Genomic DNA, 25,805 nt, shown 5'->3' with positions numbered 1-25,805 from the left:
CCCAAAGGTAGCAAAAGCATAAAAAAAAAAAGCAAGAATATGAGCGGGCCCTCTCACCACACATCCACATTGTGTATGCGCTCTTGTGCCATGCAGCTTGCGACGGCGTGGGCGTGGGCTCGCTGGTCAACACCATTGCCATCAACGCCTCCAACATCGAGTTCTTCCAGAACTGCACCAAGATCAACGGTGACATCTTCCTCATCGAGACCTCCTTCACCGGGTCCGTTGGCGGCAACATAGCGGCGTATCTGTTAGCATTAGCTGTTAGCATTTGCTAGCTTTGCTTAGGTTTCAGTCCCCCATTGTTATGCTTTTTAATGCTTTGTGATTGGTCCCTGCAGAGATGCCCACTACAAGATCCCGCCGATGGACCCGGCCAAGCTGGAATACTTCCGGACTGTCAAGGAAATCACAGGTAGCTGAAAAGCCCGATTGGTCCGTCTCACTGCTTTGTTTGCCAAAGCACGTTAGCATGGTCGCTGGACCTTTGCAGGATTTTTGCTGATCCAGGCGTGGCCTGAGAACCTGACGTCTCTCGCCGTCTTCGAGAACCTGGAGATCATCCGCGGCAGAACCACACGAGCGTAAGCAGCCAACGCGTCCGAGACGGCAAGTGGCAACTCAGCCGACGCCCGTTTTTGTCATCGTGTGTGTCCTCAGTCAACACAGCTTGGCCGTGGTGAGGGCCCACAACCTCCGCTGGCTGGGTCTGCGCTCCCTGAAGGAGGTCAGCGCCGGAAAGGTGACGCTCAAGGACAACCCTCAGCTCTGCTACACACGCAGCGACCAGTGGACTCGCCTCTTCCGATCTCCAGACCAAATGGTCACTGTGAGGAATGTGGCGTCGCCGCAACTCTGCCGTGAGTTCATGTTCCCCTCATTTTGCTAACGACTCCGGTATCTAAAAATCAGCGATGGGCAAAGAGGCCCGGTGGAAACGGCGGCGAAGGAAGGAAGGAATGAGTCTGGCCTTGATGAATAGAGCATCCTTGTCTTGTCATGCAGAAGAACAGAACCACACGTGCGACCCAGAGTGCTCCCAAGAAGGCTGCTGGGGGCCCGGCCCCACCATGTGCATATCATGCCGGCATTTTGAGCGTAGGGGGCGCTGTGTGGCCTCATGCAATCTGCTGCAGGGGTAGGACGCCCCCTTTACCCCCGCCGCCATCCGTCAAACCCACGCTTACGTGACCGTGTGTCCGCAGGGAGCCCAGGGAGCTGGCGCTGAACGAAAGCTGTGTGGAATGTCACCCCGAGTGTCTCCCCACCCAGGGCGCGCCCACCTGCCACGGACAGGTCACACACACACTCTTCACCTTGTGCTAGATTTTCCCCCATAAAATCCAGAAAAGCTTTGAGATTTTTTTTTTTCTTTTAATTAAAAAGGGGTATTTATGTGTCAGTTCTGAATAGAATTTCTGCCCTTTTTCTTATTTATTTGGAAATTATAACCCCAAAAATCCAAAAAGCTTTGGAGAAAAAAAAAAATTAAATTAAAAATGGGTAATTTAAAAAAAGAAGTATAGTATAAAAGTATATTTTTTCGCAAATAATGTGTCAGTCCTAAATAAAATGTCTGCCTTTTCTTTTTGCTTACTTGGAGGCAATATTTTCATCTGATGTGTGAGCAGGGTCGCGACCAATGTTCTCAGTGCGCTCACGTCCAAGATGGCCCCCACTGCGTGCCGCGCTGCCCTCACGGTGTGATGGGGGACGGCGACATCACCATCTGGAAATACGCTGACGCCCAAGCCCGCTGCCAGTCGTGCCACCAGAACTGCTCTGAGGGGTAATCAGAGGGAAAACTTCATTTGGAAGGCATTTTCCAAAAGCGCTTGGACAGAATCACAAATGAAATGACGTTTGCGGGCCTCTGTGTGTTTGTGCGCAGGTGCACGGGGCCAGGATTGTCGGGATGCTCCGGGTAACGTGGTGACCATATGATGTTCGACACGCCTGCGGCACTTGTGCCTCGTAGAAAAATTTCAAGGTGTTTTTCTGTGTTGTGTCCTCCATCAGCGCTGCCAGGCACTCCACACTGGCGGTGGGCGTGGTCAGTGGGCTCCTGCTCGTCGTCATCTTATCATTGGTCATCTTCGTCTTGCTGCGGCGACGCCAAATAAAGAGGAGGAGGACCATGCGACGCCTCCTGCAGGAGAGAGAGGTACTTTGGCAGTGCTGTAAGATGACAGAGCACTACTTTTGTCCAGATGAAACTCCTCCACTTGACATAAAGTTGGCACCAAAGAAAAAAATAAAATCATAATTTCAAATGGCACTAAAATGCTGTAATGTGTGTGTGTGTGCAGCTAGTGGAGCCACTGACCCCCAGCGGCCAGGCCCCTAACCAGGCTCTGCTGTGGATTCTGAAAGAGACGGAGCTTAAGAAGATCCGGGTTCTGGGCTCCGGAGCCTTCGGAACCGTCTTCAAAGTAACACGTGGCTACTTTGCAGGTTAGCACTTTGTGTATTGCCAGTGATAGTAAGCGAGCGTTGCTGTCTTTCAGGGAGTATGGATCCCTGACGGCAAGAACGTGAAGATTCCAGTGGCCATTAAAGTTCTCAGAGAGGCTACATCCCCAAAAGCCAACAAGGAAATCCTGGATGTAAGCTTTTGTTTTTTTTGTCTTCTTTCTCATATGTACTTGATAAAGTCTATGATACCATGAGCCAGTCAGCAGGGGTAGGTGGATCTTTGTCATCCTTGTCTTTCTTTTCTCCCCCGTGTGTAATATACAAATATTGCTTTGGCGCCATCTTGTGGTATCTCGGGGAAATTAACTACTGTATGTTGGTCAATTCATCACGTGTATCAATAACTTGCGCATTGGTAGCATCAAATGAACTGTAACCAAGCAGCGGGTCTGAAATTCCATCCAGTCAACTTAAGAATCAACTTAACCTGTTGAAATGGAAATGACCGCCATTGTTCCGTCTCGCTCTTCTTCTACTTTGTTAAATGACACACCACACGTTCAAAGATGTAAATCGGTAGGCACGTAGCATGCAAACGTGAGTGTCTAACGTGGTGGTTTGGCCGGCAGGAAGCGTACGTGATGGCCAGCGTGGACCACCCCCATGTATGCCGCCTGTTGGGAATCTGCCTGACGTCGTCTGTGCAGCTGGTGACGCAGCTGATGGCGTACGGCTGCTTGCTGGACTTCGTGCGGCAGCACCAGGAACACGTGGGCGCGCAGTGGCTGCTCAACTGGTGCGTCCAGATCGCCAAGGTAGGCCAGTCGCAGAGCCGCGCCGCCGGTCGCAGCCGCCGGTCGCAGCCGCCGCTCGCAGCCGCCGCTCGCAGCCGCCGCTCGCAGCCGCCGCTCGCAGCCGCTGCCCTCCTCGGGTGACAGAGGAATTCCCTCTGGCAGGGAATGAGCTACCTGGAAGAGCGCCACCTGGTGCATCGAGATCTGGCGGCCAGGAACGTGTTGGTGAAAACGCCCAATCACGTCAAGATCACAGACTTCGGTCTCGCCAAACTTCTGACGGCCGACGAGAAAGAGTACCACGCGGATGGAGGAAAGGTGCGTGATGCTAAGCTATAATCCTGAGCAGGTCGACCAGCTTCTCTGATGTCTCGCTGGTCTTTGTACTTGGTACTACTTTTCCTTCAGGTTCCCATCAAGTGGATGGCCTTGGAGTCCATCCTCCAGTGGACGTACACGCACAAGAGTGACGTTTGGAGTTACGGTGAGTTGCCTTCCATCACCCCCCTCCCCCTCTCAAAAGCCCCTAGCTGTCAATCAACCAAGTCCCCCGGCCCTAACAGGCGTGACCGTGTGGGAGCTGATGACATTTGGGTCCAAGCCATATGACGGCATCCCGGCCGGCGAGGTGGCGTCGCTTCTGGAATGCGGTGAGCGCCTGCCACAGCCGCCCGTCTGTACCATCGACGTCTACATGCTCATGGTCAAGTGTAAGTGAAATCCAGCAACAAAGTACTTCTACTCGATTACTTGCCACACTGGTAAGCAGGAACATGACAGCATGTGCATCACAGGTTGGATGATCGACCCATCCAGTCGGCCCAGCTTCCGGGAACTCATTGTGGACTTTTCCAAGATGGCGCGGGATCCCAGCAGGTACCTGGTACTGCAGGTAGGTTAGCTGTAGCATTAGCATTAGCCTAGAGCGATACAAGTTGAATTTGTTCTGACTACGCTTGTGTGCGCCCGCAGTGCGAGCCGCCCAGCCCGTCCGACAGCAGGTTCTACTCGCGTCTGCTCAGTTCGGACGACGCAGACGACATGGTTGACGCCGAGGAGTACCTACTGCCCTTCAAAGGCCCCGGCGGCCATAGCGAGACCCCCTGCGGCGCCGCGGTACAGAGTCGTCTATATGGTGGTGGTCGTTTGGCACCGTGATACAGCTCCAACACCTCATTTTCTGCATCTCCAGGCTCATCCTGCGCGAGCCAACAGTCTCGCCATGCGCTACATCAGCGACCCCACTGGAAATATGCTTGATAAAGACCACCTCGGTGGACAAGGTAAAGACACACACACACGCGTATGTACTTGGCTAAAACTTGCAAAAGCCTTGACTTTGACTTAAACTAAATGCATGACAAGTGAATATGGTCTGAAAATGTTTGCCGCAGACTACGTGAACCAGGGTGAGGGTGGCGGCGGCATGAGATCAGACTTCCACAACCCAAACTATGAAGATCCCAGCGTATTTTGGGGCTCTGGCTGGGCTCATTTCTCACAGGAGGACACTAAGGCCGGCCCCCGAGTCCAACACGGACCCGAATACTTGAATACGGCACAAAATTCGCTGCCCCGTGCCGCTAGCCTGGACAACCCCGACTACCAGGCTGACTTCCTGCCAGTGCCGACACCGCCCGACGCTTTGTTTGTGCCGGCTGCTCAGAACCACGAGTATCTGGGGTTGGCCACTGCTGTGCAGACGTCCACCTGCTAGGGAGCGCTGAACACCAAAATATTGACTCGAGCGCTCGCAAGTTTTATTTTATTTTTAAATTTCAGAAGAGCATTCCAGAACTATTGTGAACAAAAGGAGAAAAACAAGATGAAGACTCATTTAAGTCTTGACGACCGTGCATGCCACACACACCCGCATGTTGTTTGAACATGTTTGTTGAATGTTGACTACCCATTGCTCTTTGTATGTACTAGGTTTAGTGTGTAGCTTTTTAGTTTTAACTTATGTAAATGTATTATTGTTAAGTTTGGAAAGAAGAACATGTGAAATGTGTTGTTTTAAAATGTTCAATCAATGAAGAGTCCTCTTTTTTAAACCCGACGCAATTGAGCCTCTATTTACGGACTGGCGTGGTAAAGTCATTAATATTATTCTTACAACCGGAACACAATTAATTACTGTCAAATAAACAATCTCTTTTTTTTTTCACAATTTGTTTTCATGATAAAAAAGTGAGTGAGTGGTTCAATGAGAGGGAAGAAAATTCGCGCACTTTGGACACATTCAATATGCTGGGCTTGTCGGTGTATCCCAGCAACGGGCCAGCCAGTTTAAGGAGGCATTTGTTTCATAAGGATGGATGTAAACGGGCACAAGACGGGGAAAAATGTCCCGGAAGTACCTCGAATATTCCGAGGCGACGTCAACTTGACGTTAGCATTAGCCGCGGGCGAACGAGCCGGTGCAATAATGTTGTGTGTTTGGTCGTCGAAGGGCCTCCGGGGCGTCTGTTCAGCAGCTTTGGCGTCGCTGCGACTCGGGAGGAAAAGAGACAAAAGTTGGGCCGGTGGAAGGCGGCTGTCACAAACTGCAACAGGTAGCGCTAAAGCTAAGTGGCTAACGCTGCAGTCAACGCGGCTCGGTTAGAGGGAGTTGAAACAAAAATACGAGCACCTCCACAAGACAACAGTGACCTGCGCAAAACAAGCGCGAAACTTTTATTTTTTCTGTTGACCTCTCCCATTAAAACGGATCGAGATTAGTTATTGAAAGCAGGTGTCGTGGTCTGAGTGTCAAGTTAACAACACTGCAGCACTGAGTTTTTCCGGTTCTGTCAAATTACTACCATCAACATGACAAATGAAAAGTTACTTTTACTTTTTAAACTCAAACTGCAACATTGCAAGCTATGGTCATCAAATTGATTCACGTTCTTTCACATTACAACGTAAAACGTCACATTATGACCTGATACTGAACTTTTGATGTTGAATTCCGTTTAAAGTCTGGCAACTAAAAGTCTAATAAAGTTCTCAACTCGTCTGCAGGTGGTGACCACCGGCGGCCACTGGACGGCGTCAGAGTGTTGGACCTGACCCGGTAATAGTTGTTCAAGCCTGCTGGCCTAAATGAGCAAAATGAAGAATCAAATGTCAACTGCATGCACACGACTGAAAAGACTAATTAAATATCAAAATTCTATGAAATACAGCCACACATTTTCAAAGTTGTATATGAGCAATGTCATAAATGAAGCGCCCCCTGTGATATGATATGTCGTGTGTTTGCAGCGTCCTGGCCGGCCCATTCGCCACCATGCTGCTGGGAGACCTTGGAGCCGAGGTCATTAAAGTGGAGAAACCAGGTGACACGCACAGCCCAGCATCTCGGGGCATCATTTGTCAAGTATGAATGAAAACAAATGTGCTGAATCAATTAATTGTTCCACACGAAGTTGAAGAGTGTTGCGTGTGGCGCTCTCCAGATGCGGGTGACGATACGCGAGCATGGGGTCCTCCCTTTGTGGGTTCGGAGAGTGTCTACTTCCTCAGCGTCAACCGCAACAAAAAAGTAGGACCCCAAAGAAGCAGGCTTGCCGGATTGGCCATCTGCCAGTCTTCATCTCTTCTTCTTCACTCGCAGAGCATCGCTGTTGACCTCAAACATCCCAGAGGAGTGCATGTCGTCCACCAGGTCCGTTCAGCCATCGTTTTTGCATTCATTTTGCTACCTCCTTTCTAAAATGGTTTAAGTAAAACTCGCACGACTGTTCAAACATGGTCGATGTGCATTGATAACAAGCCAACATGTTGACAACGCTAGCATGTTGACGACACGCTAGCTAACCTTGTTTGTTTGCCTGCATTACTGTCAGCTGTCGAGCATGTGTGACGTACTGATGGAGAACTTTGTGCCGGGCAAACTCTCTGCTTTGGGTCTGGGATACGAGCAGCTCAGCAGACCGAACCCGGCCCTCATCTACTGCTCCATTTCAGGTGCATGTCAATGTCACTGCACATACACAACAGTCAAAAAGGCCTGAGACAACAAAAAGGCAAATGTGGCACCACTGCCGAGAAGCGCCACCAGATGGCGTCAGCGACTGGCCCTCTTTTCTTTAGCTTCATCTTTATTAGCATAAACGTTGAGGGGAAAGCCACGTCCAAAATGTCAACCCTCACTCGGATTGGTTGGAAGACGGCGCCCCGCGTGACCTTCCTTATGCGCAGGTTACGGGCAAACGGGTCCTCACCATCAAAGGCCGGGCTACGACTCCATCGCCTCGGCCCTGTCCGGGATGATGCACATCACAGGGTCAGAGGTCAGACACCCTTGCGTTTGCCCGTGCGCAAGCAAGACGTCCCACCATGCTGCTTTTGCGCCAACAGGAGGGCGATCCGGTCCGGCCCGGCATAGCCATGACTGACCTGGCGACCGGTTTGTACGCGCACGGCGCTGTCCTGGCTGCCTTGCTGCAGCGCCAACGCACAGGGAGGGGCGCCCACATTGACTGTGACCTGCTATCCTCTCAGGTAGCTCGTGTGTGTATGTGTGTGTGTGTGTGTGTGTGTGTGTGATGGACGACTCCCCAAGAGTGCTCCGTGTGTAAACCGGCGCTCGGGAGAGTCTAAACACACCGATCAATATTTGCTGCACATCCAAACAAATCAGGGCTTATCGTTCCTTTCCCAGACTCCTGCGTCTCCCAGGGTGCGTTTGATTTGTGGCGTCGCCGTTTGTGCAACAGCATTGCGTTTAAAAACCTGTTTTATGTTGCACACCGGCAGCACGCCGTCCCCTCTGAGGTTTGACCCCTGACCGTTGCACCCCCCCACCGTGCTAGATTTCCGAGCTGTAAACAAAAATAAATCAAATCAATACTCAGCCCTAAAAGACTAGAACAAAGGATAAGCTCAGTGGCCTAGTAGTAGAGTGTCCGCCCTGAGACTGGAAGGTTGTGGGTTCAAACCCCGGCCGGGTCATACCAAAGACTATAAAAATGGGACCCATTGCCTCCCTGCTTGGCACTCAGCATTAAGGGTTGGAATTGGGGGGTTAGATCACCAAATGATTCCCGAGCGCGGCACCGCTGCTGCTCACTGCTCCCCTCTCCCCCAGGGGATGGATTAAAATCACATGGGGATGGGTTAAATGCAGAGGACAAATTTCACCACACCCAGATGTGTGTGTGACGATGATCATTGATCATTGGGACTTTAATTTCACCCTTTATAGTGTTTTTGTTGAAGTTTCAGTTATTTGACATTAAAAAAAAAAAAAAAATTTCATCACCAAATATTGGATCAATGTTAGCTTTTGTTATTTTGTTTATTTTTCATTAACTATGATAATAGGTTTACAAGTAACTATGGTTAAGTGAGTTGTGGAACATTTTTTCCACCATCTTGCACGGTGGGGAGGCACGAAATCAGGGATGTCCAACTTGAGAATGCCAATTTAAGACCACTTCAATCAATGTGCCACAGGAATGAAAAGGTCGCCTCAGAAGATGAAGTCATAATGGTACAATAACAGATAGTTGAGATGGAAAAAAAAAAAAAAAACAGAAGAAAGTTGTCTTTTTGAAAAATAGTCATATTTAAAATAGTCACAGTTTGAAAATGAAAGGCGCATTTATTGCAAAATATTCAGCCGGCCAGCTTTACTTTGGAAATTGGGCTTTAGCCGATTGGCACCATTGTTGATCTCGCTCGCGCCCAATGTTAGCTGGGATAGACCCCGCCCCCTCCGTGTCAAAGCGGCAGCGTGACGCTCGTCATCCCGACGGCGCTGCCGCAAAGAAGCTGCCGCGCCGGGCTCGGCTCTCATGTCGGCCTCAAAGCAGCGGTTTGTCTCACATGTGGCGTCGCGTCCACTCAGCTGGCACGCCGCGGGCCTCGTCTTCCTCTTTCTCCTCTTCTTTTTTGCTTCCACGCGAGCGCAGACTTGAAACGCGAGTGGCCGCAAATGCAAACCAGACCGTTTATGTCAACATCCTCAAAAGGCTCCCACCGCGCGCCATCATGAAGTCACAGGATCCCCCCCCCCCACACATCATGCCTCGCCGGCTCCCGAATCTCTCTGGCGGGATTTGTTGGTCTTGGATGAGGCGCTGAGGCCTTTTTGTGCTTGTTTGTGGCAGGTGTCGTGCCTCAGCCATGTTGCCGCCAACTTCTTGAATGGCGGGAAGGAGGCCAGGCGCTGGGGGACGGCCCACGAAAGCATCGTCCCCTACCAGGTGAGCTAACTCCCCTCCGCCGTCTTTCTTTGGCGAGATAGCGAAATGTTGGTGAACCACTTTTCAAGATTGTCACCTTCCTGTGTGTGCATTAGGCCTTCAAAACCAAAGATGGTCACGTGGTGATAGCGGCGGGAAACGACCAGCAGTTTGTCAACTTCTGTCACGTACGTTGACCCTCGGGCGACATGTACGACGTTGGTAGTCGTGATGACCACAGTGGATGTGTCTCCAGGTTCTACGGCTCCCAGAACTCAGCCAGCAGCCTCGATACTCCACCAACAAGCTACGAGTCCAAAACCGTCAAGCGCTGGTGCGCACGCTGGCGCAGAGGTACGCGCTACGCGTCGCTCATCTTTGCTCGTTCCCATTTTTTAACATGAAAAGTTCCGCGCCCAACTTGAAGCTAGCTGCACAAGTCTGACCCCGCCCCCTTTTTTAGGTTTCTGCAAGAGACCACAACACATTGGCTGGGACGCTTCGAAGGCTCGGGCGTTCCCATTGGACCGATCAACAGCATCCGGGAGGTCTTCTCTGACCCGCAGGTGAGGGCTTGCGTGTGCGTGTGAGTGTGTGTGTGCGTGTGCGTGTGCGTGTGTGTGCGTGTGCGTGTGTGTGTGTGTGTGCGTGAGTGCGTGTGCGTGCGCGTGCGCGTGTTCCCACTTTCCCTTCAAATGGGAGCAAATCCACATGAGTCACTTCACACTCGACACAAACTCATCGCCCGTGTGTGCGTGTGTGTGTGTGTGTGTGTGTGTGTGCGTGTGTGCGTGTATGTGTGCGTGCGTCCATGTATGTGCAGAACAAAGCAACAGGACATTTGGTGTGTGTGTGTGTGTCTTGTGTGTGTGTGTGTGTGTCTCGTGTGTGCGTGTGCATGTATATGTGTGTGTGTGTGCGTGTGCATGTATATGTGTGTGTGTGTGTGTGGCATGTTGAAGAGGTTAAAGTAAACAACATGCTAATGTTAACATGTTAGTCAGCAACATGTGAGCGTGTCCAGAATGTTCCGGAATGTTGTGAGACTTGCCACAAGTTGGACTCGAACGTTTTTGCGGACAACAGCTCCCGCCGCCACCTGGCATGGCGGGCGGCGTACTCGTATAGAGGCTATGATTCAGCGGGCGCGTGTGACGGCCTGCGTGTGCGTGTCTCACGGCAGCTCATCTGCCTCAAGAGGCGCCGACTTGTTTTCGCCATCACGACATTGTTGTTTGTTTGTTTTTTTCCCTCCTTGCGGATCGAGACACACCTCGGAGGGAATTCGTGCCCCGACTCATGTCTCACAGGCTGCGAAGCCATGATTGCTTTTGTTTGGGATGTCTCAGCCAAAGCGTCGGTCAGGTGTGCAAAAAAAGACATCAAGGAAGAATTTTTTCGTCGTGGTGCAAGGCAGGAATTTCTTTTTGGTTTTGTAGCGCTTTTGTTTTTTGCTTGCTTCTGATTTATATTCAAACACTACTACAAAAAGGACAAGTCACTCGATGCACAGGAAGGGAGGGATTCCCAATACAGCCTGTGTGTGTGTCTGGTGTGTTTTGGCGGCGCCGTAGAGGCTTCTGGCAGTCAAGGGGGGGGACGAGGCCGCCCCAAAGAAAAGTCTGGAAGTCATTTGGCGAGCGTCCTGGCCTCGCGTCACTGTTGGCCGCGTCCTTCTCGCTCACTGCTTCCTCTTCTTCGCTTTCATCCGCCTCTCTGTGTCAGACCTTTTCTTTTTCCATTTCTTCAGCTTTGCGTGTTGGAGCGCCGACGCTCAAAGTCCAATGCTAGCCGTGGGCCTGATTGTGACCTCGGTGACTTTATTTACAGCCGGCCGTATGAGTCTGGGGGCACTTTTTCAATTTTCAAAGAGATGGCCTAATCTGCTTGATTCATATTCCACAAATGGCAAATTCATCAGAACCCCGCCTTGATGCTAGTGATGTCACGTCGGACATTCTTTCGCGTTCCCCTTCACCTTGCAAGTTTGACGACATTGGGTCCGTGCTGGCCTCCTCCACTTTTCGTCTCCCTGAAGGTCAGCGGCGGCGACTCCCTTTTACGAGCGCAAGCCCTCCATCCAGTAGCTGTCACCTCAAATATGCAGCTAAATATGGCTCTCATATCCTGACGCCCAGAGGCCAAAGCTAAACAACGCCGAAGTGGAAGTTGAACGTAAATCAGCCGCAGCTAAACAAGCAACGCGGTTTTGCTCAGCCTGCACCGCCGACTGCCTTGCTCAAGGGCCGGCGGTGCTCCTCATGCCTTTTTTTGGGCCCTTCAACCTGCGACAAGCTCCGCCTCCTCTTTGAAATACAGCCGTGTGCTCCTCTTCGCTTGGACACGGCGGCTATAAATAAATTTTATTACAGTTTGGAAACTGTCAAATAAAGCGAAGTTGCAGTAAAATGTTGCTATGGTGGCTTCCAGTGAGTTCCTGGGTCGCGGGGACCTCACACCGTCAGCCCCCACTCACATCTTGTTCGGAGGTCGCAACGGAGCTCGTAGACCAAGGTGAACAATTTTTGCTCGGCTCGCTGTTTGACAGCAGGAAGAGTGAATTATGTGGTCTCGACGTTCCCAATCATTCGTCATTCCCATCTCCCCAATAGGACATTTTTTTGTCAGCTATGAAAAAGAAAAAAAAAGAAAGTCTTCGCTGGAGCTCTTTCTTGTCTGCTGATGGTCAGCTGAACGTGTGTTTGTTCACCTGTCGGCAATCGGCGTTGCAGGAACAGGAACAAATCATTTTTGGCTTGTTGGCTCTCCGCCGAGGCCTGAACGACCTGTTCTCGTTTCACGCTAATTGGAGGCAGCGTGTTTATTTCCAAAGACACTCGTACTTCAATTAGCTCCTCGGAGAACATTGACACTGACGTGTTCATGAGCGTGCGCTCCGTCAGGAACGCTTGCGTCACGCGGGGTTTATTTTAGGAGAAGATTGATCTTGGCGTCTTTTCCCAAAGAGGACGCCTGTTGCTCTTTTTCTCCACATGCCGCACTTGCTTGCCCTCCTAGGTCAAGGGTCATGTAGGGGTGGATTATGCAGAAAGTGCAAAGCTGGATCTAGATTGTTTTTGTGAAACTTAAAGTTGAGGAGAGCCATCGAACGTTCGGGGGCGCCGGACTTGACGGTCAAAGACGGAGACGAGGTGTTGCAACAGCTGGACGGCGAGCGTCATGTTTGGAGCCGAGTGAAAACATGAGAGGCTTACGGGGCTGATCCCGCTCCATCAGTTGCCATGGCGATCCCGGCCCGCCAGAATCCACAAAGTGGCTACGGGTCACCGTGAGGCCACGCAAGTTAGGTGACATGCGCGAGTGCGCTTGCCAATCAGTGCGGACGGAGGAGGATGTGATGTAAGAAGATAATGACTCGTTGGAAAGCAGCCGACGGAGCATCGATAGCGGCCTCGGATCATCTGCAGGCAAAAGGCCACCTGCCTTCTCATGCCGTCAATTAAAAATCCTTCCTTGCCTGAAATTAGCATGATGCTAACATGCTAATCAAAGAATCTTTCTTGAGCTTCTGCGGTGGAACGAGAAGCCAATGTCTCCGTGACTCCCGCTGACCTGCCGAGCACAGAAGCACCGTGACAAATTTGGAAGGATCATTTTTGTTTTCCTTCAAAAAATGCCTGAACGTGACATTTTTTCTGTGAGGGGAAAACATCCGTCGGCGAAATCTGATCACACAAGCAGACGCGCCGTGATCAGGCCAAGCAAAAGCTCCAGAGCCAGTTCATGTTGACCTTCACGCTTACTTATCTCCATCGTTAAATCGAGTCTGCCCGCTTTTCTAGCCAGCCGCTAACCTGAAGGAGGCGCCTTTAAAGCGGGAAAACAAACGGAAAAGAAATTCCAGTTTGATTTCTCGGGGAAGCGTTCAGGCGACCTGACGAGGCCCCGACCGCCGCAAGTAAAACCGTCCGAGCTTCAGGGGAATCGGACCTTCGGCCTCCGTTTGAGAGCGCCGCGCAGGAATGCACGTAATGAAATGAAAATGTGTCTGCATACTTTCCCATGGAGATGGCGGAGGAGGGAGGAGGCTCCAATTAAATTGTGACACCACAAACAGACGGCCGGGCATCGGGACGGCTGAGTGGCAAACAAAAGCGGTCGGGCTCTTTGGATTATTTTTGGAAGTTTGAAAGGTGTTTTTATGTAACCGGGAGCTGCTAACGAGCTCAAATACCGAAATACAAAGAGCAGCAGACAAAGCCGAGTCTCTATTTTTGACTCATCTGCCGCTCGTTAAGCCCGATAGCAACAAAGCTGTAAGGTGGCGTCGTCACGTGACGCCCGCGACACCGCCGTGAGGACACGCCGCATCCGGGCGGGCTCGGCGCCACTGTCGGAGTATCTGAGCGGTTCCGGAAGCTGGCCCAGGTTTTGCGTGATTCTGAACCGGTCTAGTTGGGCATCGGGGTTTTGGTCCTTTTCCATCGTTCTGCAAACGTCTCGCAAAGCTTATTGCTTCAAGCCGCAATCTCTCTGGCGAAGGTCACGTGCGAGATTTCAAAGGCTCCTTTTGAACAAATCCTTGGATTTGTTCTTAACTTTTCCAAAAATGGGTCTCACCGATAGGAAACCACCGGTTGAGAAGCAGAAGACGCCGGGTGGGAGGATGTTGGATGAGCAGGTCAGGGTTCACCTCGGAGGTGAAGAAGCGACGGCGGTGAGGGGGACCGGAAGTCCCGCTTGGCAAGCCAAAGCCGTCCTGTGATGAAGAGCATAATTCATGCGCTTTATGCAACACATGCACACGCGCAGCTGCTTTGATAGGCGAGGTCAAAGCCAGAGCAGCAGGTTCAGGCAACCTCAGATCTTCGTCGCTGCGCGCTCGCGCCCCCCCCCGCACCCCTCCCCTCCCACGCCTTGATGTTGCGCTGACGTGATGTAACAGCAGGCCCGCACGCTCCCGGGGGGGCTGCTTAGTCGACTTAATGGACCGCCACACTTGGCTTCAAAGGGTTGTGGGGGGGGAAATGGAAGAGAAGGCGCGAAAAGAAACGAAGGTGAAGAAGTCATTGACGGAGTTGGCCTCGGTCGCTAACATACGCACGCTACAATGGCGGTCATGCATGCCTGAGAGCAGCCATGGATGGAAAAGTAAAGTGCAGCCGTCATCCTCGTCCTTCTCGTCCTTTTCGTCATCATCTTCACCTTTGGAAGAAGATGATGACTCTTCATGTGCACGTCACACACATCTCGCCCCCTTCACAATGACTTTGGACTTGTTTGAACGACGAGTTGGAAAGCCTTTGAGAAGTACAAGGTGTGTGCGTGTGCGCGTGTGTGTGCGTGCGTGTGTGAGAGAGAGAGCGAGACGGCCATATGGATGTAATGATACCCTGCATGACAAGCAGCAAGTGTGGCACACACACACACACACACACACACACACACACACATATGCATATAATCAGACACACACACACTTAAAGCTGGTGAGTCACTTAGGAATATAAGCCGCTCGTGTGAGTGTCCAAAACATTTGGACTTTGTTGTCGTCTTGCGTGCACGTGAATGCTGCTTCTGGCACATCTGCAACACATCTGGACTCGCTCCCGTTCGACACCCGCCAGCTGTCACTCATCTTCTTTTCTTACACGACAGCCCCTCAGTCCGGCTTACGACGGACCCCACTCGGGACCGGTTCTCGCTCAGCGCCTCCAGTCCTGAAGTCAAAATTCTATCATTGACAGCTCTAACTTGTGTTTGTGTGTGCAGGTGAAACACAACGGGCTCATGCAGGAGATGGAACATCCCACTGCAGGACGCATCACTGTGCCTGGTTAGTACGCGCACACACACACACACACACACACACACACACACACACACACACACACACATGCAAAGATTTGAGTTCATTAGTGCTACGCTTTAATATTTCTTTTATTCCCAGTGTCAATGATGATTTAGGAGGAGCTACAGGGGTCTTAGCGTTTTCATAGCTTCCAGTTGAGCTTGGCGCCGTCTCAAGGTGGCGCCACTGAGACGGCGGGCAAGCTGGCGTACTGTAGAAAAGCCACAAATAATAAAAAACAAAAAAACAAGATGGCTTTCAAATGTCAGGCGTGAAGAGTCGGATATACGCGTCACGTGACTTGTCACGCGATGTCGTTGCGGCTCAGGTCCGGCGGTTCGCTACAGCGGCTTCTCCCACGGTGATCCTATGCCCCCGCCTGTGATTGGCCAGCACACGGTGCAGGTGCTTCGAGACGCCTTGGCCTACACTGATGACGTCATCAGCGAGCTGCTGGCGTCGGGAGCCGTGGCACAGAACTCGGTTTGCTGACGGCTTGCTCGGCAGGCCCAAAAAAATTGCACAACTCCAGATTCGTTTAAGCGGCAGAAAGTAATCAACCACAAAAACTCAAAATTTGATCCTTTTTGCTGCCGATGTTTGAAAACAGCAACCTGCACTTTTGAGTCTTGAAAGATTATTTTATTCCAGCCTTGTGAATGACATCATTAAAAAAAATTGAGAAATTGAAAGTCATATCTTGATTGATTGATATCTTTAATTAATTTTCTAAAATCAGACCTCACCCCCCCCCCCCCCCCCTCCCCTTTCTAGAGTCGTTTCCTTCTGCTCCAACTTGCTGCTGAGAAAGCTGTGAAAAAGTGAGTGGCTTCTTTTAAACACAAGCGTAATCTGCTCCAGATGGTTGCTAATTTGCCATGATGCTGACGGGAGGCTGAACGCTAACCATAACTCCGCTAGCCGCCACAACAGCGCCAGGACGCGGACAAGGACCCGGAAGGCGCGGCGTGGCGCAGAGGCCCGAGCGAGGCCCGAGCGGCCGGATGGCTGATCCGTGACCCCTTCGGATGTACGTAAGTCATCAGCTCTTTAAGTGTCCCCGACTGTCTGACATCTGGAGCGCGTGCAGGAACCGGAGACGTTTTTTTTTTGGGTTTTTTTGCATCCTGATGCCGATCGCAGACGCGCTGACATCAATAATACTTTTATTTTGAAGGCTTTGCAGCTGCAGCTGCAAAGCCACTCAGAGACTCACAAAAATCAAATCCCAAAAAAAAAAAGAAAAATGATTTGAAGCTTTTGACACCACTGCACTATCCAGTACTCACACCCTGAACTTAAGTACCAGAACTCACTCGTGACAAAAGTAAGAGCTCTTGAAACGACATATTATGAGTGGCAAACCAACGCGCTGCACATTTCCATTTTTCCGTTTGCGGCCCTCGGACGAAAAGCGCTTTGGACAGCCCTGCTTAGATTGATGGATGGCCTTTGCGAGTCCTCGAGACAGCTTTCATGTCGGAGACAATAAGGGAAGTCGGTGCCGGCCAAGTCGCGGCGCTGCTGCCAAAGGCGGGTTCGCACGCACTCAGGCGGGCATGCTGGCTGCGGGGCCGGGACTCCCTCATATGACGTCCGGCGGGAGTTTCTCTGGAAAACACTTCCTGGCGTTGGCCGCAGGGAAGGAGGCGGCGTGCAGCTGGAGCAGCTGCGTTTCACATTCAAACACACCTCAAAACACACGCACCACAGTCCAGATAGGATGTGTACTCCAGGTTGCCATGGCGACGGGGTCTTCTCACAAGAAATCACAAGATGCATCCAACAGTTGTTGGCTTTGCAAAAGTCACACGGTCACCGTAAACATGTCAGGTCGCCACTTGAGTTGATTGCAATCCGAAATGATTGATTGTTATTTTCACACGGTTGATTCATTCTGATTTTGTGTCTTCAGGAAGGATTTCCACAAAAAGAGCGTTTTCACTTTGAAGGTGAGTCACTCGTTCAGTTTTTTTGGAGCCCTAACAAGGTCGGTTAGGAAAAGACCACACCCTTCGTTCAGTCACGGCAGCCCAGCCCCGCCCCGCCCCGCCTGCCCGCCTTCTTGTGGCTCTTTGCGTCATGTGACCTCCTCTTGTCTCTAGCTTAGCCCTACAATTAGCTTTGCGCCGGGCCTCTTCATTTGTCGTCTCGTCTTTGTTGTCTCTCGCGCCAATTCAACCCTGTCCTCGCCCCAACGCACCCCCGCCCGACCTCGAGCCGAACTCTGATGAGCACGCTTGAAAATGAACAACAAAGAAGAAGAATTGGACGCTTCCCGTCTTTTAAAAGTAGCTGTCCCATATTAGTTATTTCCTTTCAAAAATAAAAATTTAAATCCCCATTACGTGCGTGTTTACGATGCGTGCCGTCATAACACAGCTGCGCGCGCTCAGCGTGGCTGAGTGAATCATGGTCTTGGTTTACTTTGTCCGTCCACGTTCTAAAACACGTGACGCCATTCGTCACTCCCATGTTCTGTAATCGAGCAGGCAATTCCCAAAATGTACAAGTGGGTCGGGGGCGGCGTGGCCATTGTTTGGCCTTTTAATCAAAGAGCACATGCTGAGATTGGGCAGAAATGCATCTTTTGGTGGGAATGGCCACTTTAGAGTGCGTCAGTGTCCGCCCTGAGTGCACGCTAACAGACACATGCAGGGATGTGAAGGGGACCTTCCCAAAGTTGTTGTCAACTTGCTGTTTGCGTTTCCGATGTCTTTCCCAGACGCGCAAGTCACCGGCGGGTCAGCCAGAGTGACTCAGCGCTGCCGGCGGGAAAAAGCGCCGGCAACTCCGGCTCGTCTTCCTGCCGACTTTGGGGGAACCTCGTGGCGCAATCGGGGGATCGGTCTCGGCCGAGCCTGGGAGGGAACTCCGCCCTGGCTGCTGTTCGCTGAACACTTGTTGACTTGTGAACGAGCTCTGGGCAGGGGAGGGACGGGGCGAATGGGGGGTTCCGCCTTGTTGATGCTTCTGACGCTTCCTGTCATTAGAGAAGAGAAAAAGAACACGGGAAAATGTTCAAGCAGCGTTTCTTTGCCTCAACTTGCGACCAGTCCCTTGTCCGTCTCGACGTGCTCATCCTAAGATAAGCCACTTGAGGACAAGTGGACAGAGCCAAATGTAACGAAGCGTCCAATCTGTTGACGTTATGCCCATCCTTGCGCCTCACGCACGAACCGTGATTCACACCCTGAGTCAGCTCGCGCACGTGACGACCGGACACGTGGGCGCCGGCGTGAGACGGGTTGCCGCCCTGGTCTGCTTTGCTCGACTGACTAGACGCCAGCGTGCGCTCTGCTCATCGAGCAGGCCTGTCTAGACGGACCATCTGACCCGGACGCACGCACGCACGCACACACACACACACACACACACACACACACACAGACGGACGCTGGCACTTTTGCCCAAGAAGTTGAACAGGAGAAAGTTTTTTGAGCCAAATGAGGACGCACAAAGCCATGAGAGGTCATGTCTGTGTGTGTGTGCGTGGGTGTGTGTGTGAGTGTGTGTGCGTGTGTGTGTGTGTGTGTTGACGCACTTGTGTCATTTCCTTCTCCATTAAGCGCTAATCCTATGTTGAGCAAGCTGAGTAAAATGAGCAGAACAGGAAATTAAAAAAGCGACACAGATTCAACGTGCCGGCGTCGTGCGCACACACATGCGCGCGCACGTCCGCAACATCTCGTCCGTCCGTCTCCGCTGACAACCCTGACTGACACTCAAGCGGCCTGCCTGTTGTTGTTGTTTGACTTTGGGCTTACGAAGAGCCGCAAGCTGCTTAAAAGAGGCGCCGACTGCTCTGCTTTGAACATCTTGCGGCGCTTTCAACGCCCTCATTGGCGTGTTTCCGATCGTTCGCTTCACTTGAGCTTTAACTCATCTCAATCAGTTCATTTTAGCACTGTGACATCATGTTCTGTTTCCGAATGAAGGGATGCAAATCAAGCAAATCGGATGTATAGATCAAACTGTAATTAACACATGGATTGAGATAATGGTGCGCTGCAGCACTACTTTTAGCTCCACAAGGTGCCTTTGAACGCCGTGAATCAAAGGCATGATATTCTTTTTCCGCGCATGTCAAACCTTCCATTTGGCTTTCTTGCTCCAAAAGTTTCCATTTGACATAATCATACTCAGACGTTTGCGTTTGTTGTTTGAAACTTTAATGGGAAGCAGAAAAGTCCAATAAATTAGATCAGAAAATGTCACGAGCACATTTGTACATCAAAGCCACAATTTCCATATTTACAGAATAAAAAATAGGCTTTTTTTTTATTCCTCGTCTTTCGTGTTCAGTGTCAACAACACCAGTTTTTCCTCCGTATTATTAATTTTTTTTTCTGGTTTCTTTTCGTGTGGCTGGGGCCGTTGGGAAGCGTCCGAAAGTAGCGCAGAACAACAAGAGGTTTTTGGTGAAAGGCTGGAAAATGACAACATTTCCTTCCTCCCTGTGAAACACGTTGACTTGGAGGAGAAAAGCATTGTGGGAAATTTCTGAGTAGAACCTCAACACTGCTCAGTCTTTTGGGGACGCAAATGTACATTTTAGAAAACTTGAGCTAACGTTCCAGCGTATTCGCACACACACATATACACGCACGCACACACACACACACGCACACGGGCCTCTTTGGTGTCTGAAAAGAGCTAAAAGTGAAAGGAAAGTCAAGCTGGTGAACATTTGACCAATCAAATAGTTTCACGCACAGCTAGCTTGTGGTTAGCTCGTTGCTACGCTAATGTTGTCGCCAGTGATGTCAGCAGAAGTTTTATGTGTTTGAAGGCGGGGATCAAACCTGTGACCTGGAGTCTCGCTATAGTGCAAAAACATTTCGCAAATAACACGCATCATTATTATTATTATTAACATAAACAATAATATTATTCATATATTCGTGACAGTAAACGTCAAACATGGTAACCATGGTAACATAGAAGTGTTTGGTTCCAGCAGCCAAGCCAACTTGTTTCATTCAAGTAATCTCAACACACACACACACACACGCACACACTCGCGAGAGTGTCCATCTTTCATCCAGGTGCGTTTCAGCAAACAAAAGGAAAAAGTGGAAGTTGCTCAGAGTGAAACCCCAAATTATCGCCGTTCAATGTTTGCGTCCGCTAGGTTGCACTTTTTTGGGATGGGCGAGTCTGAACCCAAGTGTAGTGTCGCATTTTTCCAAAAGGTGCCCAGCATGGCGCTGGAGCTACCGTTAGCCCGTCTATAGCCTTTTGTGTTGTTTAGTTGTGCTATTACGCAAGCGGACATTCATTCTTAGCTGGTTTGGTTGAACATTTTGGTGTTACAATACATTGTGGAACTCACTTTTGGCGCTATCCTTTAGTGGGACTGGCAATGAAACATCTTGAAGCAAGCACCCTCGGCCTCTCGGTTGCTGTAAGCAAGAGCGCCATCTTTTTTTTTTGCATTATGAAAATCTTTCATTTCATGACGGCTGGAAATTGAAATGTGAATATAATTTTAAATGTGAATGTGGAGATGTGGGAGGGGTCAAATTTATTATTTTTTTTTTAATTTACTGTTCTTGGCAGATTTTGCCCGATGGCAGGTGAGTGTGGAACGTATCCCAAACAAGTTGCATAGTTTGTGGCGTGTCAGCCCTGCCGCCGCTGCCGCCGCCACCGCTATCGCCGCCACCGCTGTCGCCGCCATCATGGTCTCAGCCACACAAATAGGCCACGTCCACTTCATTCTTAACAAAAATATATTAATATTCATCTCTTTTCTTCCTTATTGTCTGAAAGTGCCCGGAGGACGGACGTGACCACCCCTCTTCACCCGACACGATGCCTGACGCGTCTGCCGTCCCGGTGAACGTCTAGGAGCATCCGCACTCGTCCACGATCATGTTGTGGATGTCCTTTTTGATGATCTTGTGCTCCTCGTTGTAGTAGAGCATGGACATGGCCCGCAGCCGCGTAGGCACGCAGCAGGAGCGCAGGTTCTGGAAGGGACTGTAGCCCCGCATGCGGTAATGGCTGATGACGTTGGAATGGAAGGAGAGTGCCGAGCCGGTGATGCTTGCCACGTGCAGCGGGCACTCGCCCTCGCAGTAGTTGGCATGGTAGCCGCCCGGCGCGATGATCCAGTCGTTCCAGCCGATGTCTTTGAAGTTGACGTAGAAGTGGCGCTTGCAGCAGACCCGCACTTTGCCGTCGCACTCCAGGCCTCGCTTGCGCCGGCGCCGAGAGTCACCCGAGTCCTCCGGCCTCACGGCCGCCATAAGGAAGGGTCGGTGCGACTGCTCCCGTTGGGACGGCTCCTTCCGGTTGGCGCGCTGCTGTAACCCGCCTCCGCTGCCGGACAGCAGCACGGGCGTGGCGCCCACCTCGGCGCAGAGTGGGCAAGACACCCTGACGCGGAGCACCGCGCCACCACCGCCTTCCAGAAGCGCCTGGACCGCCGCTGAAACTGGGAAGGTGTGCCAGCCGCTGCGGCGTGTGTCCACCGTCTTCTCTGCCAGCAAGACGTCATCCTGTGGCGAAGACGAGGGCGCACCCTGCTGGAACAGGCGGACGGCCACCTTGGCGCGGCTGCGGTTGTTCTTGGCCAATCGTAGGAAAAGCCACACGTTGGCCTGCTCCACCAGAGACACTTCGCCACCTCCGTCGTCTTTAGACAGGACAAAGGTCACCGTGTCCCGGGCCTCACCTGAGATGCACAAGACGCACACGGTCAGCAGCAGGTAACTATGGAAACCCAACACTCACACGCATACTCTCTCATCGCGAAATTCATCGCCTTAAAAGTTAAAATGTGCAACATGAGTAGAGGAATAGCGAGCTTTTTTGTTTGTTTTTTTTCTCTCTGGAGTGGCAGCCATCCACTTGCGAGTGTTTGTTCTCCCTCCTCTCTGAGAACGCCAACCACATGAAAAGCATCCTGTTGATTCTCAGCTAGCGTATTCCCTCCTTGACGAGCGTCAGGCTCAAAGGACGCGCAAACATGTGCATCCGAGTCCACGCCCTCTCGGCCTTATTGGCACCACATGTGAGTCTGCGTGCGCGCGTAGCAGTTTGAAAAACGCAAAAGGACGTGAAACAGCTGGTAAATAAAAAGCCGCCAGCCGTCGTTCTTCTGGCGAGAGGAATGTCCCGAACGCCGAGTGACTCAAACGCGCTCGCCGTCGTCGCAGGCAAAAAAAAAAAAACGACAGGAGGAAAAAAAACATCCATCTCTCTGCGGCTTCTTTGCGCCGGCCCAGCTTTTCCATTCGGGCGGATCAAAGCTGGCTTGCAGACGAGATTATTCCCAGACAGGAAGAGAAAACAAGATGGCCAGACACGCCCACCCCCACCAATCGCAGCTCTGCTCACTCCCATCACTCCACACCGGGCGCGCTATCGAGCCGATGCGAGGGCTTTCCTCATCGTGCGAGTCAAAGTTGGCGTCTATCCCGGTGGTCACTGCATCCCGGACTGGTCACTGGCCAATCACGGGTTCGACCCAACTCGACTGCCAAAATAATTTCCACGTACTTTTTGGAATTTCAAATGAAGTGCTGGAAGGGGGTCACCCTTTTGTAAGGGGGCTCGACCACCTACTGGCCCCGGGGTAGTGGCAGGCCTGCTTGGGAATGAGTCAGTGGTTGCGACCCCACGCCCTGAGCGGCCACAACCCCACCTGCCACAGGTGGCGTGTGATTGGCTGAGACGAACAGCAATGTTGTTTGAACGAGCGACTCGCAGCCTTTCACACCCAGCAGTTTGAATCCTGACTGAGGAGCAACAAAGACTTCGCCAACATGGCCGACACATGAAAGTTCTCTGAGGAATGTCGCTAATGATGTGTTCAATTAAGTCCAATTAGCCAAATGCTCACGCACGCGCACTCACGCCGGGGTTTTGTGTGTGCTCTACTAAAGGACGCGGGCATCTCCGCCAAGAATTCCGCCACGTCTTCTTTGCGGTGGCGTCTCACTCGGTCCAATTAATTAGCGAGTCGCTGAACGCATGGCTTGTCGGCAACAAAGGCGCGAGTGTCCTGGCCGCTGCGTCTTCTCACGGTGTCGCCTTCGAGCGCACAACAACACTTTTGATCTGGAGCTATTTTCGGATCGCCGGCCCCGCCTGCCGCCGTGGCGTTTGGGCCGGCGCCCTCCGCCGGCCGCCGAGGGCACGACGACATGACTTCCCGTCACACGTTTGAGAGCGTAGGCACGCGCGTGCGCTACTTTGACGCACTCGCTAAGCGACGTGTTTACAATACGCTGATGTCATCTGCACTCGTTTTGGGCCACGCGATATGATCGAACATAATTGACGGCTTTTCAAACTTTTAACACCACCTAAACCAGGGGTGTCAAACCCATTTTTTTCACGGGCCGCATTGTAGTCATAGCTTCTTTCGGAGGGCCATTGTGACTGTCAACCCAAATAAATGTATGAGCATCTCATATTATATACAGTAAAAGCTACAAAACAAACTGACAAATAACTCATTTTCAAATCAGACGAGTAAAAACTGGTCAAATATAAAAAAAAAAAAGATATTATTAAAAGTAAAGACAATTTGCAATTCGAGTAATGACACGAATTTGATGCGCAATTTGTGTTTGCTGGCCACATAAAATGATGTGGTGGGCCGTATTTGGCCCCCGGGCCTTGAGTTGACCCCTGCGACCTAAAAACTTACCTAGCTGGACCACCACACCTCATTTATTTGAATAATTTTAATCCATTCGTAGTCCATAAATTGATCGATACTTGTTCCTCTAACTATGACCAACCAACATTATGACCACCATAGTTGTGTAATAGGCCGAAGTGTTTATTAAAACTGAGACAAAATAAAAAAATGAGGAGCAACGAACTAAAAGTGTTCGAAAACATTAGTAACATTCCTAACATTATGCACAGTTTGAACGTGAATACTGCCCCAAAAAAAAAAAAAAAAGATTTTAACTCATTCACTGCCATGTGGATGTCTTGGATTCTTTTGAAGTGAATGAGTTGAATGAATCCATTCAAAATTGTCATCAAGAGAAGTTGAAACCCAAACAGATGTATAATCACCGCATGCACTTTGCGTGTGCTCGCAACAACGGCATCGCACTCACCGGGCTCGGCGAAGGTAATGATCTCGGTGGCGTCTTGCTCATCGTCGTCGTCGTGGGTTCGGGCGACGGCGGCCGGCGGGGTCGCGACCCCTCCTCTCCCTCCGCCGCCGCCTCCCCCCCGGCCCCTCCCTTCGGACTCCCCCTCTATGTGCACGCTGCCGTCGTCGGCCACCCGACCCACGTGCAGCTTGCGCAAAGCGTTGAGGAGCGCGGCGCGGGGCACGGGCCGGGTGATGTTGGGCCTGGCGTGTAGGTGCAGCATGTTGAGGATGTGGCGCTTGACTGCCTCCACCACCTCCCGCTGGGCCGCATCCTCTTCCTGGGCGCCCTGGTTCCCATGTACGCCCGCCAGGGCACAGGAGGGGCAGCGCCCGGCGGGTTCGGCCGGCTCTGAAGACGACTGGCACACGTGCAGCAGGAGCAGGACGGCGCTGCTCAGCGCCGTCAGCGTGGACATGGCGAAGGGGGCGACTTTTGGTTCCAAGTTAGTCCCGTTTGTAAAAAGGCGCACAGACGAGCGATGAAAGCGAGTCAACCTGTGGCGCTTGCGATCCTGGCGGAGATCCTTTGCGGCGATTCTGGCGGCTCTCCGCTTGCTCCCGGCTGAGTGATCCTTGAATGATCCTTGGCGCACTAGTTGAATGCTTTCAGCTGGGTGGGCGGAACTGCACTCGCTCGCTTGCTCTCTCGCTCTCTTTCTGCGCCGCGCTGCGCTCGTCCCTGGACGCCAAACTCCCCCCTCCCTCCCTCGCTCTCTCCCTCCCTCCCTCCCGCCGCTCGCTCTCACTCTCGCTGTCTTTGTGACTCACGCTCATCCAACTTTTACCTTCTCTGCTTCTTTCCCAGCTTCTCCCCCGCCCACCACAACCTGGTGGTCCCCACTTTAAACTTCCCCATGACTTGCCGTGAGTGTCCGTCTGCATTGATTTAGACGTCATCTTTCCCGTCTGCGTCAGTGCCAGATGATGCGGTCAGGGCAGACGGCCACCCACCCTCAACCTCAACTTTTTTTTTGGGGCCCTCTGCTGATGCAGCTTCTTTGCCGAGAGTCCTGATCCTGGACATTTCTGAGCTGGAATCCATCACAGCCTCCGGTTTCCCTCTGAAGGCTAGCCGAGGTCCAAGGCTGCTTCCAAAAACCTTTCACGGATTCCCGGGGACATTAGAGCCACCTCCATCACAGCTTCTAATGGTCATCCAAAATATTGTCACTTTGTCATCACATTGAAGGGCTTCTGCAGTGGTTCCAACAACATTGGCTGCTTCTCCAAACACCATTTTCAAAATCCTGCAGTGCTTCTCAGGCCTTACTGTGTTGTTCTCAAAGGTGTTTCTAAAGACGTGGGTGGTTATTAGAACCCATCAGATGTTCTAAGACCTGTCAAAGGTTGCAGACTATTTTTGTAATGACCTTTCGAAGGTTCTAAGGTGAGGTACAAGGGTGGTTCTGAAGACATTTGAGAGGACCTTCAAGCGGAGCCACTGCTTCTCCACATGGAGATGAGTAGCTTGATGT

At 51.5% G+C, this 25,805-nt stretch overlaps 3 protein-coding genes across 3 annotated transcripts in view; 2 read left to right on the top strand and 1 right to left on the bottom strand.

The window, feature by feature from the left end:
* Positions 1 to 5,245, top strand: part of LOC125986336 (melanoma receptor tyrosine-protein kinase) — a 9,742-nt gene extending 4,497 nt beyond the window's left edge. Inside the window, exons 8-27 of the mRNA XM_049750008.2 lie at positions 1 to 7; positions 97 to 223; positions 345 to 418; positions 497 to 587; positions 664 to 863; positions 1,009 to 1,141; positions 1,209 to 1,299; positions 1,635 to 1,792; positions 1,895 to 1,927; positions 2,023 to 2,167; positions 2,313 to 2,435; positions 2,511 to 2,609; positions 3,048 to 3,233; positions 3,375 to 3,530; positions 3,621 to 3,696; positions 3,776 to 3,922; positions 4,007 to 4,104; positions 4,185 to 4,328; positions 4,405 to 4,495; positions 4,607 to 5,245. The exon at positions 1 to 7 is cut by the window's left edge and continues 107 nt beyond it. Of these exons, the coding sequence (XP_049605965.1) occupies positions 1 to 7; positions 97 to 223; positions 345 to 418; positions 497 to 587; positions 664 to 863; positions 1,009 to 1,141; positions 1,209 to 1,299; positions 1,635 to 1,792; positions 1,895 to 1,927; positions 2,023 to 2,167; positions 2,313 to 2,435; positions 2,511 to 2,609; positions 3,048 to 3,233; positions 3,375 to 3,530; positions 3,621 to 3,696; positions 3,776 to 3,922; positions 4,007 to 4,104; positions 4,185 to 4,328; positions 4,405 to 4,495; positions 4,607 to 4,929 (2,502 nt within the window). The 3' untranslated portion in view covers positions 4,930 to 5,245. The remainder of the gene's footprint in view (positions 8 to 96; positions 224 to 344; positions 419 to 496; positions 588 to 663; positions 864 to 1,008; positions 1,142 to 1,208; positions 1,300 to 1,634; positions 1,793 to 1,894; positions 1,928 to 2,022; positions 2,168 to 2,312; positions 2,436 to 2,510; positions 2,610 to 3,047; positions 3,234 to 3,374; positions 3,531 to 3,620; positions 3,697 to 3,775; positions 3,923 to 4,006; positions 4,105 to 4,184; positions 4,329 to 4,404; positions 4,496 to 4,606) is intronic.
* A 279-nt stretch (positions 5,246 to 5,524) lies between these two features.
* On the top strand, positions 5,525 to 15,896 carry sugct (succinyl-CoA:glutarate-CoA transferase). Its single transcript, XM_049750010.1, has 14 exons — positions 5,525 to 5,767; positions 6,219 to 6,270; positions 6,462 to 6,535; positions 6,656 to 6,741; positions 6,814 to 6,864; positions 7,046 to 7,166; positions 7,401 to 7,492; positions 7,560 to 7,703; positions 9,314 to 9,409; positions 9,505 to 9,576; positions 9,645 to 9,742; positions 9,852 to 9,954; positions 15,122 to 15,185; positions 15,529 to 15,896. Exons 1-14 carry the CDS (start codon positions 5,527 to 5,529, stop codon positions 15,690 to 15,692), a joined length of 1,458 nt encoding a protein of 485 aa, XP_049605967.1. The 5' UTR covers positions 5,525 to 5,526; the 3' UTR covers positions 15,693 to 15,896.
* Positions 15,897 to 19,349: 3,453 nt separating this feature from the next.
* On the bottom strand, positions 19,350 to 24,998 carry inhbaa (inhibin subunit beta Aa). The gene is made up of 2 exons (XM_049750004.2): positions 24,290 to 24,998; positions 19,350 to 21,882 (listed from the first exon to the last, which is right to left on the bottom strand). Exons 1-2 carry the CDS (start codon positions 24,744 to 24,746, stop codon positions 21,050 to 21,052), a joined length of 1,290 nt encoding a protein of 429 aa, XP_049605961.1. The 5' UTR covers positions 24,747 to 24,998; the 3' UTR covers positions 19,350 to 21,049.
* Between the last annotated feature and the right edge of the window lie 807 nt (positions 24,999 to 25,805).

The sequence above is a fragment of the Syngnathus scovelli genome, chromosome 18 (assembly GCF_024217435.2).
Source record: "Syngnathus scovelli strain Florida chromosome 18, RoL_Ssco_1.2, whole genome shotgun sequence".
NCBI lineage: Eukaryota > Metazoa > Chordata > Actinopteri > Syngnathiformes > Syngnathidae > Syngnathus > Syngnathus scovelli.
Note: the sequence above shows the minus strand (reverse complement) of the source record. Positions and strands in the feature narration are given on the sequence as shown.